The 18,468-nt window shown below is 44.1% G+C and overlaps 6 protein-coding genes, 1 long non-coding RNA gene and 1 other non-coding gene across 9 annotated transcripts in view; 3 read left to right on the top strand and 5 right to left on the bottom strand.

Annotated features, from left to right (window-relative positions):
* Nucleotides 1–2,576, bottom strand: part of LOC108136697 — a 32,542-nt gene extending 29,966 nt beyond the window's left edge. Inside the window, exon 1 of the long non-coding RNA XR_001773973.2 lies at nucleotides 2,308–2,576. This is a non-coding gene — a long non-coding RNA (uncharacterized LOC108136697). The remainder of the gene's footprint in view (nucleotides 1–2,307) is intronic.
* Nucleotides 1–10,224, bottom strand: part of LOC108136693 (eukaryotic translation initiation factor 4E type 2) — a 43,750-nt gene extending 33,526 nt beyond the window's left edge. The window contains exons 1-2 of one of the 2 annotated variants that reach the window (XM_017258016.2): nucleotides 9,725–10,224; nucleotides 8,073–8,532 (exon numbers count right to left, since the gene is read on the bottom strand). In XM_017258016.2, coding sequence (XP_017113505.1) covers nucleotides 8,073–8,532; nucleotides 9,725–9,762 — 498 coding nt within the window. In that variant the 5' untranslated portion in view covers nucleotides 9,763–10,224. The remainder of the gene's footprint in view (nucleotides 1–8,072; nucleotides 8,533–9,724) is intronic. The other variant, XM_017258017.2, reaches the window with a different exon arrangement.
* On the bottom strand, nucleotides 2,881–6,574 carry LOC108136692 (syntaxin-1A). The gene is made up of 2 exons (XM_017258015.2): nucleotides 4,476–6,574; nucleotides 2,881–3,003 (listed from the first exon to the last, which is right to left on the bottom strand). Exons 1-2 carry the CDS (start codon nucleotides 5,345–5,347, stop codon nucleotides 2,985–2,987), a joined length of 891 nt encoding a protein of 296 aa, XP_017113504.1. The 5' UTR covers nucleotides 5,348–6,574; the 3' UTR covers nucleotides 2,881–2,984.
* Nucleotides 8,564–9,651, top strand: LOC108136691 (UV excision repair protein rhp23). The gene has a single exon (XM_017258014.2). It carries the CDS (start codon nucleotides 8,580–8,582, stop codon nucleotides 9,564–9,566), a length of 987 nt encoding a protein of 328 aa, XP_017113503.1. The 5' UTR covers nucleotides 8,564–8,579; the 3' UTR covers nucleotides 9,567–9,651.
* Nucleotides 10,225–10,660: 436 nt separating the features above from the next.
* Nucleotides 10,661–11,328, top strand: LOC108136975 (ADP-ribosylation factor-like protein 6-interacting protein 4). The gene is made up of 2 exons (XM_017258466.2): nucleotides 10,661–10,903; nucleotides 10,974–11,328. The coding sequence occupies exons 1-2, from the start codon at nucleotides 10,723–10,725 to the stop codon at nucleotides 11,213–11,215; spliced, it is 423 nt and encodes a 140-aa protein (XP_017113955.1). The 5' UTR covers nucleotides 10,661–10,722; the 3' UTR covers nucleotides 11,216–11,328.
* On the bottom strand, nucleotides 11,255–14,034 carry LOC108136974 (E3 ubiquitin-protein ligase RNFT1). The gene is made up of 3 exons (XM_017258465.2): nucleotides 12,414–14,034; nucleotides 11,648–11,863; nucleotides 11,255–11,589 (listed from the first exon to the last, which is right to left on the bottom strand). The coding sequence occupies exons 1-3, from the start codon at nucleotides 14,001–14,003 to the stop codon at nucleotides 11,356–11,358; spliced, it is 2,040 nt and encodes a 679-aa protein (XP_017113954.1). The 5' UTR covers nucleotides 14,004–14,034; the 3' UTR covers nucleotides 11,255–11,355.
* A 574-nt stretch (nucleotides 14,035–14,608) lies between these two features.
* On the top strand, nucleotides 14,609–14,692 carry Trnal-uaa. The gene has a single exon. It is a non-coding gene; the product is annotated as a tRNA-Leu (tRNA).
* Nucleotides 14,693–15,797: 1,105 nt separating this feature from the next.
* Nucleotides 15,798–17,934, bottom strand: LOC108136787. Its single transcript, XM_017258151.2, has one exon. It carries the CDS (start codon nucleotides 17,822–17,824, stop codon nucleotides 16,184–16,186), a length of 1,641 nt encoding a protein of 546 aa, XP_017113640.1. The 5' UTR covers nucleotides 17,825–17,934; the 3' UTR covers nucleotides 15,798–16,183.
* Between the last annotated feature and the right edge of the window lie 534 nt (nucleotides 17,935–18,468).

Genomic DNA, 18,468 nt, shown 5'->3' with positions numbered 1-18,468 from the left:
AGAAAAGAACAGAAGGCTGACACAGGTCCAAAACTAACTAGAGATAATGGTTGGAGTCGTTCTAAGAATACTGTGTACTCATTTTTGTATATATAGTTTTACTTATTTTTTGTTTGACAGGTGGACAAAACTAATGTTCAACCCAATATACCTTTTGCAGTAGGGTACACAATGCTGCGGGCTTTTTTACCACATGGGGGCTTGAGAAAAAAGGCAAACAAAAGCCATGTGACGAAGCACAAGGTAAAAAGGCAAAGACATTGAAAAAATTGTTACATGAGAATGCGGTGATAGGGGGACGTCACTCAAGGGCTAAACTTTTAATTGCATTCGTAAGAGTGCATGTGGTATCGGTCGAATTCTCTCTATTTGTACAGGTAAAAGGGGAGCCACGCACTGCCCACACGTTTGTTATCTAAGCAAACTGATAGACTACCATCAAATGATAACATTGATGATTCATTAGTCTGTTTGAACACCTCATCGTTTTTTTTGCGTTCCTATGTCTAGTATTGTATACTTGTACAACTCAAATAAGCCGTTTAATTACTAATTGGGGTAGAATGTAATTAAATTTTTAACGTCCAATCGTCATTTAAAGAATTTGCTTAGTCAGTGTGGGGGGAGTGCAAATACGTTAGTAATTTGGTATACATTTAATCAACATTATTTACCTTTAAAATACATAACAAATTGATTTAAATATATATATTATAGCGTTTCTTGCGAAGACGATATGAGGTTTAATAAGTTTAATTTTGAGTTAATTTATTTATTTGAGTTTAAATACATATATAGTGAGCTACACATTTTATCAGTGCACGCGCCTATAATAAATTGGTGAACCACCCGGGAGGTGAAGGGAATGAAAGTATAAGGTCGCTGGGTGACGGCGATGACTCAATTCAAAACCTACATTCCGAATCGGGGGAGGCGCGAACTCTCTGCATGTTCTACTCACATTAGAGGGGCGATACTCGTTCAGCTCATTCAGAATACGCTGACAGGAAGTGATGGGAAAAATGAAATGAAATGATGCATGATAAACGGCGTAGAATATACGAAACTTTCACAGATAGATAATGCTTACAAATTAAACACGCAACTGGCACGAAATCGTTCTCTCATTGGGGGCTATCGTATACACAAAGTTACACAAAAGATTAAATAGTAAATGAACAGAGTGCAAGAAATATTCGCAAGATCCATAATAAAAACAAAAACAAAATAAAAATAGTCTGAGTTTTATTTAAAAGATTTTACAGCTTGCGGTTTCAAAACCCGATAAACACTTAAGCTTAAAAACGTACTCAGATCTGCGCTTTCAAGAAAATACAACCCAAAAAAGTGAGATCATCAACGCAAATTTCTTTTGTTATAAGCAACAAAAACAGAGCAAAAATTAAATTTATTTAGATGACGAATCTGCAAAATATATACGAATGAGACATACTAAGTAGGGCTTTCTGCAGCATCCGTATTTAATGAGAGATCGAGTGCATTCATTTGATTTCTCTTATAAAAACCATCAACTCAACTAGTTGTTAAATGGGATAATAATATAATTAAGGAGAACAATAAATTTTATTAGAAGCATTAATAATTATTGTACTATTAATATTCATTATCTCGTCAATTGTCCATATCCCATTTAGTTCAAGAGTGAGAGAGAGTGTGCTTTAATTAAACATTTTTTTAATGGCAGTAAGATGAAACAAGCCGAACAATAGATAGCCATAAATGAAAGCGTCAGGGAGAAGAAAAACAAGTGGGGCATTAATAAATAGACTATTGCATTTCAATATTTCAATATTTATTGGGGCTTGGATTTCTCATAATAATATGGCTATGAAGTAAGCAATCAGAAGAATACAAACTGAATATTTTTGGAGAAAATTCTTAACTTTTGGTGATGCAGGAAGTTTCATAATTACTCTAACCTCTGTTCTTTAAATCAATATACCCAAGTTCGTCTACGGTATGGGGTATTACTAGCTTTTCTTTGTTTTGCTTCATTCGTTTGCCAAGATTGCCCTTTTTTATTGCTCCCTCTGTTTCGCACTCTTAAAACTCGAAATGTCACAACGCAAAGGGCACGATTTCGTTAATAGAAATGGGTGGAATTTCAAGGGGCCGAGGATGACAAAGGGGGAAGGGGACTTCGAGGACATGGACACGCGACCTTCAACGATTTTTCAATGCTGGACGCGACAAGTCACGAGGGAAACATTGGCGTAGAGAGAGTAATAGTGGGAATTGCCGATAAAAATAATGCTTATTGTTCAATAATTATTGTGTATTACTCACCTCATCGTGGGGGAATGGAGCAGTGCAGCTGTTTTTAGCTGGAAGCTGGAAGGTTGGAGAACAGGAGCCCGGACTGGAACTTCCAAAATACGAGGGCGTGGCAGGGCGGAGTCGCGTTTATTTGTTATTTGTTTTGATTATACTTCGGGCTTTTGATAGCATTTTTGTGGTTTAAATTAAAATGCAGTTTGATTGATTGGCATAATACGAAGTTGGCGTCGAAATTCGTTTGGGTTTGTGCAAGTTTTTCTCGCTTTTCTTTTCACTAAACGCGGTGTTTTACTGGGTGTTTTTGCAATTGTTGTTGCTGTTGTATTGGAAACGTGCTGATTGTTGCTGTTGTCGTTGCAGTTTTCAGTTTTCTTTTTCTTACGTTGAAAAGATCAAAAGGTGAATTGAAAATATAAAAAAAACGTGCACTTATTGCAAGTCTGACATTTGCAGGTGGTGTTATCAACAGAAAATCACCAATTCGCATAAGTTTATTTGGTGCATTAACAATTTTGCATTTCCTACTTAAAAGCGAAAGCATTACTCCGTATTTTTTTTATCAGAATAGTTCTCAAAAATAAATACACATTACGTTCTGTTATTTATTATTATAATAATTTTGCATTGTCTGGATTCTACTACAAAATATGTGTAGGTTATGCATTTTATAGGCCTTGATGAGCATGCTACTTGTTTGCTTGGATTCTATATGGTTTTTTATTGTGAGTGCAGATAAGTTGATCGATCGGTTTGATTTATTTGTTAAATTGTTTTTAGCAGCCGCATGCCATAGAAAAGTAGTGTTATGTATGAGGAGGAATATATTTAAATTGGCATTCCGATTGTTAGTTTTTGGTATGAGAGGGCGGGGGGAGGGAAGAAAGGAAAAATAAATTAGGTTAATCAAGATAGAAAAAGTAATAAAAAGTGTGTGTAGCGTGTTTGGTGAGTGTGAGAAATGAAATAATAGCTAAAACCGAAATCCATTAATTTCTGTTAACTTCTCTGGCGATTACAAAACGGAAAACGACCAAAAACTAGTTTGTAGGGAAGTCAAACCACTAAAAAAAACTTGTCCAATTGTTTGCGCAACAGAAAATTGAAAAAACTGAATAATCAACTTTAAATTTAACAGTTTACCGATTCATTTGAAGCTGGGCATATGTGAGTGTGATTGAATTGGTTAGCCTTTAAAGTCAGCATTCCGTCAACTTCCTCAACTTTTAGAGCTTCGGTTCTTGTGTATTTCGTTTGTTTTTGTTTTCGCTTTATCATCATCATTGAGAACGTCTGAGTTAGCTTTTTATCTAGTTTTATATTTGTATATATATATGCTGTGTGTTTTGTATAATTTATATATATTATATGCATTCAATAAATATGAACATGTTAAGTAAATAGCATTATAGTAAATAGTCAATATAGTTATTATCTCGCATAATAAACAATCTTTTTATAATAAGTTAACTAGAGATTTGTTGCATCTTTTTCCTCCTTTTCAGTGTGAGTGTGGTGGTGATGAGGCTACTTTAAGTGTGAGTTTTTAACAGGAGAACTAAACTAGCTAAACAAACGAAAACTAAATGCATTTTCAAAGTTGGAAAAACGAGGAAATCAACAAGATGTTCTTTCTCTTTTTTCCTGCAAAGCATTTGCAGTGAGTGTGTGATTTGTGTGTGAGTGGAGTGTTCCTTTTTTTTTATTATAATTCTCGTTTTTTGCTTCGCATTATAACAATAATCAATAAAATTTCATGTTTTCTTTGTTTGCAATTACTTGTCTTGTAGTTTTGTGTTTTCAATTTTTTGTTCATTTAGTTTTAGTTTTATAAATTTTTAATTAGCAATTTGTTTACAAGTACTAAATATTCTGGTAGTTATAACTTGAGTTTCATGTGTATATAAGGGGACTTGAGACTCTTTCTTACTAACCATACATGTTTCTCTATATATGTTTATTAGCTATAATTGGTGTAATCGAGCCCTAATTTCGTGTGCTTCTCTATCGGGGGTTCACTGGTTGCGATCTCTTACAGTTTAAGTTTCGATTTTGTCTTCTGCAATTTCTCTGGGTGGGTTGCGCAACATTCTATGTTTATAGATCGGGTCTTGATGAGATTGTGTGTGTTTGGTGTGAGGTGTAAATGTGGCGTGTAAGTAATTGCATTCGAGATTTACATGAAATAACTGCTAACATATGAGGCCGCTAAGATGCCCAGCACAGTGAGGCAGATCAGTATCATGATCTTCTTTCGTCGGGCTTTACTCTGGTACTTGAGCGCCTTCTTGGTGTCCTGAGTTGCCGTCTGCACATAGTCCATAGCGTGCTCCACATGGTACTCAATGCGATCGATCATCTCGCCCTGCGACTCCACCAGCATGGCCATGTCCATGAACATGTCGTGCAGCTCCTTGATCGACGTCTCCAGCTTCATGATGTCCTGGTGCCGGGCCTCGATGTCCGCCAGCGTCTGTTTGGCCTGCTGCGTCTCCATGATAATGCCCTGCGTGAACACCGACGAGTTGCCTTCCTCCAGCATCTTCTCCAGCTCATCGTCGTTGGTCGGCCGTCCGGTGATCTCCAGCTGACGCTGTATCCTTCCCTTGCAGCGCTCCCGGTAGTCGGTCTGCGTGCGATTGTACTCGGTCATCACCTCGACGAATTTACGCGACAACGTCGAGTGCTGCGTCTTTCGGATCCTCAGATCCGCCGACGACTTGTTCTGCTGTTCCTCCTGCTCGATATTCTGCTCGATGCCCTTGAGCTTGCCCCGCACTCGATTGGCGTTCTTCTTGATGTCGGCCATCAGATCCTCCAGCTCCTGCTTGGTCTTCTCGTCCGTCTGCGGGGCGGACAGGATGGCCGAGTGCTTCTTCTTCACCTCCTCGACGTTATCCTGCACCTTGTCGATCATACCACGGATCTCCTCCACTTGGGCGAAGAAGTCGTCCATGTAGGAATCATGGCCATCCACATTGACGGCCACCTCCGTCTCCTCCTCGTCATCGGATTGGGCGGCATGGAGAGCGGCTAATCTGTCTTTAGTCATCTTTGTGATGGGGTTTTATACTGGGTTTGATGGGGTTTTTGATTTGTGGGGTTTCTGATTTTAGGACCTTTTTTAAGTTTTATGGATTCTGGTAGTTAGTTTTGGTATCTCTCTTGTTTCTTGATACTTTATGCTTCGTTGTTATTGGCGTTTTTTACCCCAAGTTTTACGTAAGCTTTTGTTAAGCGGTTTTCGCAGATTGCGTTTTTGCGATTAGCAGTTAAACGTTAACACGCACACACATAAACCACACGTGTAAACGCGCGCGGAGTTTTCCTTTTGCTTTTTTGCTGGTTTGCTTTTTAACTTGTTTGCACGTTTTTCCCACTTTTGCAAGAGAGAGACCTTTTATTGATTTTTCGCTTTTGGCTTGGCAGCTCTCTCTTTTCGGTTTCTTTTAGTATATAATTTTATCTTAACTGGCACTTTAGCTGGCGTTTTGGTTAATATTACTATAATATATATGTTTTTGTGTGTGGTGTTATTTCGCCCCGAGAGAGAGAGAGAGTGTGAGAGGCACACTGAGCGGCGGCAACGACGTCGACTGCGGCAGAGCACCTCTTCAATGCCAGCAGCTAAAAAGCTAAAGCTGCTGCTGAATTAATTTTTCTATTTTTTGTTATTTGTGACTCACTCACTACTACTTTTTTTTGTGTTAAACCACGCACCCCGGGTCTATATAATTTTAATCTTTTCACTTTCGCACTGGCACACACACACAGGCACGCAGGGGCGATTCACGAATTTCGGCAGTGGGAGAGGCTACCGAAAATCTCTTAAAATGGGCAAAAAATCGATTTCTGCGCAAAGCTCCAATTCTGCCGTCTGCTTCTGCTGCTGCTTCTTCGTCTTTATCTGCTTCTTCTTCGCGGGGGGTGTTACGGTGGGCGTTATTTGTTCGTTCTCTCTCCTTTTCGCTTGCGTTTTATTTTCGTTTGTTGCGTACGCGTCGTCGGCGGTGTAATGTTGTGAGTGTGTTAGAGAGGGACGCACGACTACCTCTCACGCTCTCGCACACTGGCTGTCTGGGGTGGCACGATTTGTTGTTGTCGCCTATTGCTTCGAAAATGTGATGACAATATTTTAGTAATTTTTTTCCACAAAAAAAACCAAGATTATTTCGCGATTTTTCCCGGCGGCAGTGAGTTTTTTTGTGTTTTCGATGCGCCGAAACGAAACGCAGCACCTCGCGCGGGGAAATTTTTTTTTTTTGTGACCGCTAGAGATGGAGAATGCTCGATAGAGAAGAAACATCGATGGCAACATCGATTGGTCGGGTTAAGAACTTGGATTTGCTAACAGAAATGTTAAAAGTCGATGGTTTCCTAATATTTCTGTTAAAAATCAACGCTCTTTTTACGGATATGTTAGTTTACTCGCTAGTGGTGAAGAGTCGATATAGTCTGTTCTTAAAATTTCAGTTCTATCGATTTTTATACAACTCGATATATTAATTTCTTTTTTTGCACACTGTCTGTTAAAATTCTTAATTTCAGCTTAAATGCTCTCATTATTTAACACAACTTATGTGAAATAATTCATATATTATATATGTTACGAATAATTCAATTAGTTTTTTAAAAGAAACTATAAAATAGAGCGCTTTAGCAACAAGTATTTAGAAGTTCACTGTTTTACTCAAATATTTTTGATACTGTCAATACAAAAGGGTTTTGTTTTTGTAAGTGTACAATTATTTGTTCAGCTAGTCCTCAAACCAATTCAGCTCTGACAATTAAATACCTTTTTTTTTAAAAACAAGTGTTTATGTGGGATATATGTGGGAGGATAGCTGTTTTTCTTAATTGCTGTATTAAGTTTGCATAAGCAAGATTGGTTTAGCCTTTCACTTTTGTTAATAATTGCAGGTGTTTTTGTTTTCACTTTTACGGTCAATTACCGCAGAAATACCCTGAAAACGCTTGGTTAAATGTGCTAAAAATGCCGGCACATTACGTCAGCTTCCACAACAACAACAATCAGCACTGGTTTGTTTGTGGAACCTATTCATATTGAGAAACGCCATGCGCGTGAATTTTTATGAATGAATCGCGACCGGCACTTTTGTTTAAGCGAATTGCGAGCTGAAAAAGAACTGGGCAACAAGCCGATATGCAAAAATATATATATTCCACATTTATAAATAAGTGCAAAAATTAAGTTATGCACAGGGTTGTTTGGCACCGCGATCAGTTCGAAACGTTGCACAGCACTGGTAATTTTTGGAGGGAAATTTTAAGAATTAATTTCCTTCTTATAAAATCACTTTAAAATGTATGATTTTAATGACGATGGCCAATAAGGTCAGTTAGAAAATTTTTGGCTATTTGTTAAATCGGCAATGACAATCAAAATTCAATTTTATGGAGTTAAAATTTTAAAATTAAATTAAAATAAAAATAATTTGATTTTTAACACGATCCTAATGATTTTAATAAAAAATAAATGGTTAAATAAATTTTAAAAAAAGTTGTTTACTGTTTTTATCTAAAAAATTTAAATTATAATCGACAAATTAACATGAACTGTTTGGGTTTAGGGAGGAAAGGCACTATATGACCATTAAGTAGAACAGTGATATTTAGATAACTAAAATATGTCGGTGGAAGTCTAATCCATAATTATGTTTAAATTAACTTTTGTTTAGGAAAGTTCGTGACAATTCTAAAGCTATCCCGGCATGGTTGTCCTATCAAAGGCTTGGTAAAGGATATTTGGAACTTACCGGATATTTCGTCTGTAGCACAATGCCGCATATCTCGTCGCCGACGAGAAACTGCTCTCCGAGCATCGCCATGCAGACGTTCTCCCAGGCTCGCTCGATTTTGTTCTTGCGCAGCCGTATCACCCACTGGCCGCCCTTGCTATTCGCCGGGTCCTCCCACATCGGCTTGATGCCCTGCTTGAACAGGCTGAGCTCCCGGTAGGGCTTAAGGGCGGTGGGCCGGATGAGATGCGAGTAGAGCGACCACCACTGCTGCACGCTGGCGCACCGGCCGACCACGTGCAGCGACTTGCTGTAGTCGGAGGCCGCCCGCTGCGTCCCTTTGCGGGAGAACCAGAGGCAGTATGTGTGCTGCAGCCGGTTCTCGCCGGGACCCACCTCCAGCGGAGGCAGCTTATCCACATCTATCTCGTTCTCCACATCGCTGTCGTCGCTGTCGACGAGATCTGGCCAGATTTTCCTGAAACGCGCGTGCATGACACACGGGAGAAACGGCTTTTGATTAGTATGTCAAGGCTTAGAAATCAAATTCAAGAAAAGGTTCACCAGACCAGCCGCTTGCCGCATAGCCACATCTCTCTCAATCACTATCCAACAAAATTATTCTACAAGGCAGCCACTATGAAGCTGTCCATCCGCATGCTGGACCAACGCACTATCAGCCTGGACATGAGTGACTCGCAGGACGTACGGGCTCTGAAGCAGCGCCTGGGTAGTCTACCCGAGGTATCCTTGCCCGTGGAGAGTCTCCAGCTGATATATGGCGGCCGCATCATGGAGGATGCCCTTCCGCTTAGCGAATACAACATAACCGAAGGCACGTTCATCGTGCTGATGAGCAAGAGGAGCGTCCAGGTGAAGCCACCGGAGGAGCAAGTACCGCGCACTCCAGCTCTAACTGATGGGCACAGTGGGACGGCCGCACAAGTGGTGGCGCCTTCACTCGCTATCGATGAGCAGCGGGTTTGCGATCTCATGGCCATGGGCTATGGCGAGCAAGAGGTGCGCTCCGCTCTCCGGGCCAGTTTGAATCATCCGGAACGTGCCATAGAGTATCTAATTAGTGGGATTCCTCAGGAGCCCGCTGCAGCTGCTCCTCCCAGTGGCGAGGCATCTGAGGCACTGGATCAACTAGTGGGGGATCCTGTCCTTGCCCGGGTGCGTGACATGATACGCGAAAATCCGGAGCTGCTGCAGGTGATCCTAAACAGACTGGCCGAAACCGATCCGGCTGCCTTTGAGGCCGTTCAAAGCCACCAGGAGGAGTTCTTGGCCATGCTTACAGGTGGTGACAGTGCTGGCAGTGTGGACTTGGATGCGGGCGGCACCCTGCAGGTCAGCCTTACCGCCGAAGAAGTTGCCGCCGTGGAGCGCCTGGAAGCACTGGGTTTCCAGCGCGTTATGGCCGTGCAGGCTTACCTCGCCTGCGACAAGGACGAGCAGATGGCCGCCGAGATACTGTTCCGCCAGTCGGAGGAGGATCAGGATGAATAAAGCAATGGGCGCACGTAAATGCAGCCAGAACATAACCTAACAATTGGCCAAGAGCGAAGGTGATGCTGGCCCAGTTTTGTTGCTGGCGGCGGAGTGATTGAGGAGTGGGTGGGCGGTGGGTTGGTCGCGTGGGTGGAGGTGGGTGGTGCTCCACTTACGACTCGTACTGCTTGCTCGCTACTTTCTCCATGCTCATCCTGGCAATGATCCTGTCTGGGCTAATTGCTGGTGATCTTCTGTAGATTCCTTGGCTGTTCCTGTGGCACTGCTCCAACCGCTGGAACGAGAACCTGTGGATCCGGGTGGTTGCACTACTAGATTCTAGATGCTGCTTCTTCTTCTGGCGCAATTCTTCTTTTGCTCCTTGGCTGCGCGTGTGTTTGTGTGTTGGTGTGTGTGTGTGCGAGTGGGTTTTTTGGTGGATTCTCTTATGGGCGAGTTTTTTGGGGCCGCCGCTTCTTGGGGGAGCGGTTCGCTACGGGTCCGCCGCTCTCTCTGGTTAATAATCGTATGTCCTGTGCTGCTCCTTGTGGGTTTCCAGTGGGTTTGCTTATTTCTCGGCCTTTTCGTTTTGGTTCGCTCGACTTTAGTTTGACGTTTCTTTTTGTACACAACACAACATGCGTCTGTTTAAGTTCCACTTGCGGTCCACATTCCACGCGGCGCTGTCAAAATGGGCCAGTGCTGCAAGTGGCGGGGCGATTTAGACGTTGGCCAACACTGTTGATGGTGCAGTTGCATACCGTGTAATAAAGGGGAATTCCAATTATTTAATGATTTCTAACTTCTTTTAATCTTACCAATTTTCAATTGAAAAAAAATAATATATGCTTTCAAAATTTAGTGAATAGTATAAGTACTTCTGTCGTTATTTTAAATTAAGTTAGTTATTCCTTTACTGAACAATCAACATTTTTTTATTTAGTTCAATGCATGTTAAAATATAGTAAAGTCTATTCATTGTCCAGTATTTTAAAGATTATATTGAGCCTTAATACTTATAACGAAATACAAATTTTACAAAATGGTGCCAAACCTTCTCTAGCAGGAAATCACCAAAAAAAAGCCAACCGATTTACAGGGTATTCGCTTATCGACTTTTTGCTGTCCCTCTTTAAAAATCGGTTTGTTTACGTTTATTTGCAAGCCGCTAAAAATGGGTAAAAGTGAGAAAAAATCGAAGAAAAAGCACAAAGAAAAGCGCAGGGAGCACAAGGAGAAGCACAAGTCTAGAAAATCCAAGAAAAACAGCCGGAAAAAGGAAGAATCTCCTCCACCCGCTCCACCACCACAAAAGCAGCCCGAGGAGGAGGACGAGGACTTTGCAATACCAATAGGTCCGTAAGACTCAACTAAATGTAAAACCCTGTATGTGTTTGCTGAACACTCTGCCCCCCAAAACTCAAGCACTGATGAACAGCAAATCGCACGCACCGGAAACTCCGGAGGAGTACCAGCGCCGCCAGAGCCAAATCCGCAGGGAAGTGGATCCGGTGACGGGACGCGTGCGCCTCATTAAGGGCGACAGCGAGGTGCTGGAGGAGATCGTGACCAAGGAGCGCCACGTTGAGATCAACAAGAAGGCCACCCGCGGCGACGGCGAGTTTTACGAGGCCAGATCTCTAGACGCCGCCAGGCGTCGCAAATAGCTGAAAACCAAAAAAGGACAAAACTTTAGCCATTTCATGTCTTGTAGTAATAATTAATAACTGTCAGTTTTATTAAACAAAAGGCTAGCTAGCGACTATATGTACACGCGAAATCCGTGGAAATTTCTTTGGTGGCGCAGCTAGTACAACTGATGGAAGAAGGTGGTGCTGCCGTCCTGCCAGGCTGGATCGTCACTGACCTTAGCCCGGCACATCGGGCAGGTCTGCTCGCGCTTGAACCAGGTCTGGACGCACTCATCACAGAAAATGTGGCCGCACTCCAGCACAATGGGTGTGTTGAAGGCGTCATGGCAGATGGGGCACAGGGCGCCCGCTGCATCCAACTCGTCTTTGGTCGGCGCCCGCTCAGAGTCCTTGAAAAAATCGAATTATCAATGAAAGATCACAAATATAAAACTGACTCATCCTTACAATATTCTTCCTAAAGGTCACAATCGCTTTTTTAAGCGACTTGCCGCGCTCCACCAGCTCGAATATCTTGGCACCCAGGTACAGAGCAGAAAAAAGTCCTCCGGACACGATCTCCAGGCCCGAATAGGACTCGTACAGAAACAAGAACCATTGGGTAATGGGGGTCATCGCCCGGTAGAACTGAGAAATGTACTCCACCAGCACGTAAAGACGAGCCTGGGTACATAAACAATATGATTATATAGGGAATCCCGCGATTCATACGTGCACATACGAGGTTGACACAAACCAGACATCTCTTCCGTTAAGTTTCGTTTGGGGTTCACTAATGATGTATACACAAATCTTAACCGAAGAGATTTCTGTGTCATCCCAATAAACAATAGATTTTATATATCAATTATTTAAAACACGAGGAAATCGTTAGTATTAATGTTCTTGAATTTGAAATAAATTCGTAGCTATAAACTGGATTTTTTAAATGAGTCATGCTTGAAGAGTATTGGCCAAATTCTATATATTTTCTATGTACTATTTGGACTTAAATTAAACCCACTAAGTTTGGTTTATTAAAAATAGAGCCAAATACCTTAAGGGCTAGTGACAAGACAGAAAAAAATCTTAAATCAATAAAGCTACTAGCTTTCTTCCTAATCTTGAACTCCACTTTCAAGTGGATTATTATCTTTTTCTGATGCAGAAACAGTAACAATATTTAGTTTTTACGTTTATCGGCCATCGATCCCTCTGCAAAAGCATTACTCACCCGCACTTTGGTTCTCATCATATGGTGCGGCATCATTGTAATTATAAGTTTGACCAGCATTGTCAGCAGCTTGATAATGAGATCGCTCACAGCAATGTAGTAAAGCAACATGCCCAGCGGGATCACCCTGAGGGCATCGTACGTGTCCGTCGAGATTGAGGCCTTGAGGCTCTCCGATGACGTCGTGGGATTGCCATTCTGCAGCTTGTCCCCCTCGGAGCTCGTGTGATAAGGCAGCGCTGTGATCTCCATTTTGAAGTATTTCCTGGGCGGCGGCACAATCAGACCGAAGGGATCTGGCGGGGCTGTGGCCAGGAACAAACGCACTGCAACAACTACCACAATGAGGCAGGAATCCCTCACCATCACGGCATAGTTTTTCTGGGCCAGCCGGGCCACCTGATTCCGCACCAATCGGTTCACATTGTACATCACCGTCTGCAGCACCAGAAGGTCCACAATGCCCAGCAGGTGGTCGTGTATAAATTTGATGAACAGTATGAAGATCAGCGGCAGGTAGCGTACAAAGTGGCTCAGAATTTGAACCACCATGTCGTCTGAGATGAGGTGATCGTCGTCTGGCTGATTCTCCGGGGGCTCTACCTGGGCATTGCCATCTGCTCCTCCTCCGTTTTCCCCGTTGCCATCGCCATTGCCCAGAACATCGCTCTCATTTAGATCGTGCTCCACAAAGGCCACCGGATTGCTGTGTAGTCCGATCATGCTGGCGTTGTGCCGTCCTCCGTTAAGGCCGTGATTGTGCCGCATCTCTCCCTCGCGAAGCGAGATGCTCCTGCCCATGGCTCCAGCTCCAGTGGGTCCAGCTCCTCCGCCCACCCGGTTGAATCGCAGAGGACTTACTGGCTCCGGAAGCGATTGCTGCTGCTGGCTGAGCAGTATGTGCGAGTTGTCTACGGGATTGGCGGCTGGCTGAGTTCCTGGTTGCGCTGAAGCAGGACCAGCAGCGGCAGCAGCTGCTGGATACCTGAAATTGGAATGTGTAATGAAGGAGCGCAGGGCCTCCGTCGACGGGGCCGTGGACAGGGAGAAGACATCGTTGAGATTGACACGCCAGAATCCCATTTGCCGGACACCCGCTGCCGTTCCGGACGATGAACCTGGGCCACCGGCTGCTCCGGCGCTCGGTGGCTCCTCCAGACTGCCGCCCGTGTTGGCGCCCATGCTGCGGGACTGCTGGAGCCGGCGGTTCATCTGCGTGGTCACCCGCACCGGGGAACTGCTGTTGGTGGCCGGCGCATAGGATCGCTGTCGGGCCAAAAAGGTGGACAGGATGTTGCCGTGTCTGTTGTTGCCGCCGCTCAGGCTGCTGCTCCGCACCGTGGGTACCTGGCCGTGCTCCAGGTTGATGCTGGTGTTGGCCGATCCCCCAGGAATACCCGATCCTCCAGCACCTTGTCCGCCGCCACCTCCTGAGGTCACCGACGACGAGGATGTGGGCAGCAGATAGTCGTGTTCCGCAGTGGTGGAGTCATTATCGTCACTCTCGATACTGATGGACACGCCCGCCGATGGACCGCCGTCCTGGGGGCCCCCGCCTCCGCCGCGATAAGGATCCTTGGGGCTGTTCATTGTTCCACATTCAATCACTATTTGGCAATTATTATTATTCTTTTCCCATCCAGAATACCGAAACGCCAACGCAAACGAGCTCGCATTTTGAAATCGCCGCCAGCTGGTCACACCATTGCGACCACTTTATCAGCAATTTCAAAAAGATTGATAACATTTTTCTATGTTTGAAAAAATTAATTTATACAAATCATTATGTCAACAAGTAACATACTTTTTATTTTAATATCATAAAGTATAATATAATTAGAAAGTGTGCGTACGGGCACACTTTGGGGTGGAACATGTGTGGAATGTGGGTTTACTGTTCATAAAAGTAAAGAAAATGCTATTACTTGTAAAATAATTTTTTACAGGGGCGTAAGAAGGGTTCTTCGAAGGGGCCACGAATTTTCATGTGGCGTATTTTTAAATAACAAAAATCAACTAGATAGTAAGAACCTTAGCTGGATTTTCTGAGCACCACTATTAACCCTGAGTACGGCTATTTTTGTTTACAAATATAAAAGAAGATCCTTAAACATATTTTTTATTTTGTATAAATAAAGAATCCACAACTATAAGGCAATATACATATATGGTACTTTGGGCAGAGTGTTCCCTCAGCCAGGTTGGCCGAGCGGTCTAAGGCGCCAGATTTAAGCTCTGGTTCTCGTGAGAGAGCGTGGGTTCGAACCCCACACCTGGCACAAGGATATTAATGTCTTTTTAATTCTTTTTTTTTATGTTTTTTAACATTATTTTTACCAATCGCTCTTAAAAACCAGAACCATTTCACTTCATTTAATTATGATAAATGTTTTGTTCAATTGAACTTGAATATTTAGCTGGCAAAGCTAACTGTAGATTATTTTACTTTAGTTTTTTAATCTATTTATTTTTGTTTAATTAGCTGACTAATAGTCCATTTAAATGAATTTATTCAACGACATCTGAGCTCTATTTGACACGCTTGAATACCAAAAAAGAGTGTGTTTCTACCCTCTTAAATTATGCAAATAATTTTCAAATTTTGTGGTGCAGAGTTTTGATCACCCTCATATGCACCTTGCTGGCCCATTGATAAGGATAATGGAAATGGCTCAGTTACCGCCGGCCAACCGCAATTAAGCTGACCCAAAGCCGTTGCCTGGTAACCCGAGGCGTCCACAACAACTGACCGTGTTCAGGACCAAGAAACGTGGCCAAAACCACCACCGCCACCAGTTCAGGCATCACCGAAGGACCAAGGACAAACCCTTGCAACCCGTCAGGTCAGTTTAGTTTGTGTATGTAAACAAATAACAACTGAAAAGTGAATAAAAACTTTGTAAATATTAACTAGATGCAGCCTAAAAAAGACGTATTAAACTTAATGGGTAAATTAAATAGTTATATTACTGTGCAATAGCATATAATTCTAGTGATGTGTGTGGATGACATATATTATAAACTTACAACCAAAATGGTTTAGTAAAGCAAAATGTAACTTATATATTTTAAACAAAAAAAGTTAAATAACAAACAACCAACTTGATTAACTTAAAACTCTTAAATAGTCATGTTTAATAATGTATGTATGTATTTATGAATCATTTCGGGTTTAAAAACTACCCTCAGATAATCAAGTTACTATTTTCCAACAATAGCCTGATAAAATTACCACTAAAACGTATTCTATAAAGCAACTTTGTTAAAGTGCCGTATGTGTTCCAACGCCAAGGACAATCGACCGGGTCAATTGAGTTTTTTGGACCCAAACAAAGACGTGCACCGCACACACTGAAGTCGAATCGAAATCAAAAGGCAGTCAAATGGGCAATTAAAATATAAATATTATTTATTGTAGTTTAGTATGGTATATATAATCTATATTCTTGCATGTGCATATAGTGTGTGGTGTGTGGCGTATGTGTGTGTGTGCGCGCAGTACATGTTTTTTAAACGTGCCTAATCTTCTTAGATGGATGTTGAACCCCATTGGCGTAAACAAAAAAAAAGAAATAGTATAGAATGCGAAAATATAATCTATATGTGATTCTATATATTCCATTACTGATCAGTCTGTGTAATCTCTCTCGCTGGCCCGCCTACTGGATGCTGGATGCTAGATGCTAGATGCTAGATGCTGACTGCTGATGCTGACTGCTGACTGCTGATGCAGTAGCTCCGGCTGAGGCTGTGGCTGTGGCTCCCACCGTTCAATGAACCGGCACCGTGATGCGTGGCGATAAACTTTTGGTTGTGGCGCGATTCCGGCGCTGCAAAAACAGCTTCACGTTTTCGAGCGGCAGCTGGAAGTGATAGTAGGCGCAATACGGCAGCGGGTCCCAGTAGGCGAACAGGGCCTCCCTTTTGTCCAGGGCCGTGGTCGAGGTGCTCCGCTCCAGCGCCGACCAGCTCCAGTTGGGCAGCTCGTCCTCCGGCAGGCCCCGTCTGTGGATGCACTTCATCGCGCGGCACAGCAGCTGGGCATGCGACCTATTGTGGCATATGTAGGGCAGGGCCACGCCCAGACGCGTGCCCAGGGGCACGAATTGACCCCCATGGGCGGGGCTCTTGACCAGCCGGAAGCTGATGTGTCCATTGATGGGCCGCTGGAAGCGCACCTTGGCAAAGAAGGAGCGCAGCCAGAGCTCTATCTGCGCCTCGTCGTCCCGTGGCACCGGTATCAGGTTCTTGGTGTTGTGCTCCACCCTGCAGCTCACATTGGCCACCACCCGCGAATCCTTGACGGTGGTGCAAGTGACATAGTGGTGGTAGCCCGGCTGATCCCTCACCACCAGCCAGGGTTGTCTCTCGCTGATATCGTGCTGGTTCAGCTTCAGTTCCGCCCTCCTATTGGGCAATATGTACTTGTGCCGCTCCAGAACCCCCTGCATTCCGGCGGCCATCAGGATGTTCCTGTAGCTGCCCACGAAGCCACTCTCGTAGATCTGCTGCAACTGCCGGGGAGCAGTCAACACCACATGGGCGGGCAGAGCCATCTGCTGCTGCTCGCACCGCTGGAAGAGCTGCAAACAGTCGTCCAGTTGCTGGGTCTCCTGCACGCCCGGAATGAAGCTGGCGCAGCCCAGCACCTCCAGGTGGGGTCTGGCCAAGGCATCATAGTAGGCCGGACTGGTGGCACACACGGGCACGTAGACCGAGGGTCGCTCCTTCTTCACTATGTGACACAAGGCGGCTATGTACTGGTCCGGATTGCTGGCTGTGGGTCTGGGCACCACATAGAACTTGTCCACCGCCGTGGAGAAACGGGCCAGTCCAAACAGTCCCTCGAAGTCGAAGACCACCACGCGCGCGCCGGAACCGTAGAAGTTCCTGGCCAAGTGGAGCGTCTGTATGGTGCTGCCGCAGCTCAGGAGAACGGTCTTCTGCCGCTGCACTGCACCCAGTTCCTCCTCGCCGCTCAGCAGCCACTTGACCAGGGCGATGGGCACCCGCAGGAGCTTCCAGAAGATCCAGAGCAGGGCCGACAGCCAGAAGCTGGGCGCCGCAATGGATAGGGGTATATAGAGCACATATCTGAGGACGGTCAGGAGCAGCCTCATCAGCAACTGGGGGCCAAAGAGCAGGACTCGAGTGCCCAAATTGGGTTGCGGCGGCGTGTGCGTCTGGAACTGACTCCTCAGCAGACTGCCGTCCGCCGTTCGCTGGCGTCTTAGGGTTACGAAATGCCTGTGCGGCGTCTGCGCATCCTTGTCCTCCTCCTCCTCCGACTGGCTGGGGTGCTCCGGGATGAGGTCCAGCGAGTTGATCCGCCGGAACTTGGAGCGCGAGGCCTGGCGCAGTTGCCGGGCGTGCTCCTGCCGCAACAGCAGGTCGTCCAGGGTCTGGGACATCTTCACACTCTCACTCGCGTATTCCACTCCGTATTATCTCTGTATTTGCCGTGTAATCTTCGATTATCGCTGCCGTGCTGCTGCTGGCAAAATCCGAACTGTGACTAAAGCGTGTTTTAAATATGAGCTATACTTTAAACCTATGGGATGCAGCGGCGGCCGTTGATAACCCATCGGTTGTCCATCGGTTGGGATCGGCCAATCCCTGTCTACACCTGCACTGCCAGAAAACTCCACAGCCTTAAATTCTTTCCGATATGTGCCCGTGTGATTAGGTCTAATGGGCCTTTATCGCACTGATAAGTCAATTGCACTACTTTTATTGCCGCTGGAATTAGACTTCGGCAACAAGTATTTCCAAGAGCACTATCAGATTCAGACACTATGGAAACCTCTAAAGTTTAAAGTACACAATTCCAAATAAGGGACCTTAGAAACAGTGATTTGCTTGGACTTCTGGTAGGTCAGTAACTATAATAGCTATGCTGGTGGGCTTATCAAATAAATACATTAATGGTTGCTGTGCTAGAGCTTATGGTCATAAAGAAAAGTTAAAATTAAAGATGCTGCCAAGATTGTTAAATCTGAACATGACTTTTTAGATTTCAAAAGTTATAATTTATAAAGATATCAATTAATTGACA

The sequence above is a fragment of the Drosophila elegans genome, unplaced genomic scaffold, assembly GCF_018152505.1.
Source record: "Drosophila elegans isolate 14027-0461.03 unplaced genomic scaffold, ASM1815250v1 contig_476, whole genome shotgun sequence".
In the NCBI taxonomy this organism is placed as follows: domain Eukaryota; kingdom Metazoa; phylum Arthropoda; class Insecta; order Diptera; family Drosophilidae; genus Drosophila; species Drosophila elegans.
Note: the sequence above shows the minus strand (reverse complement) of the source record. Positions and strands in the feature narration are given on the sequence as shown.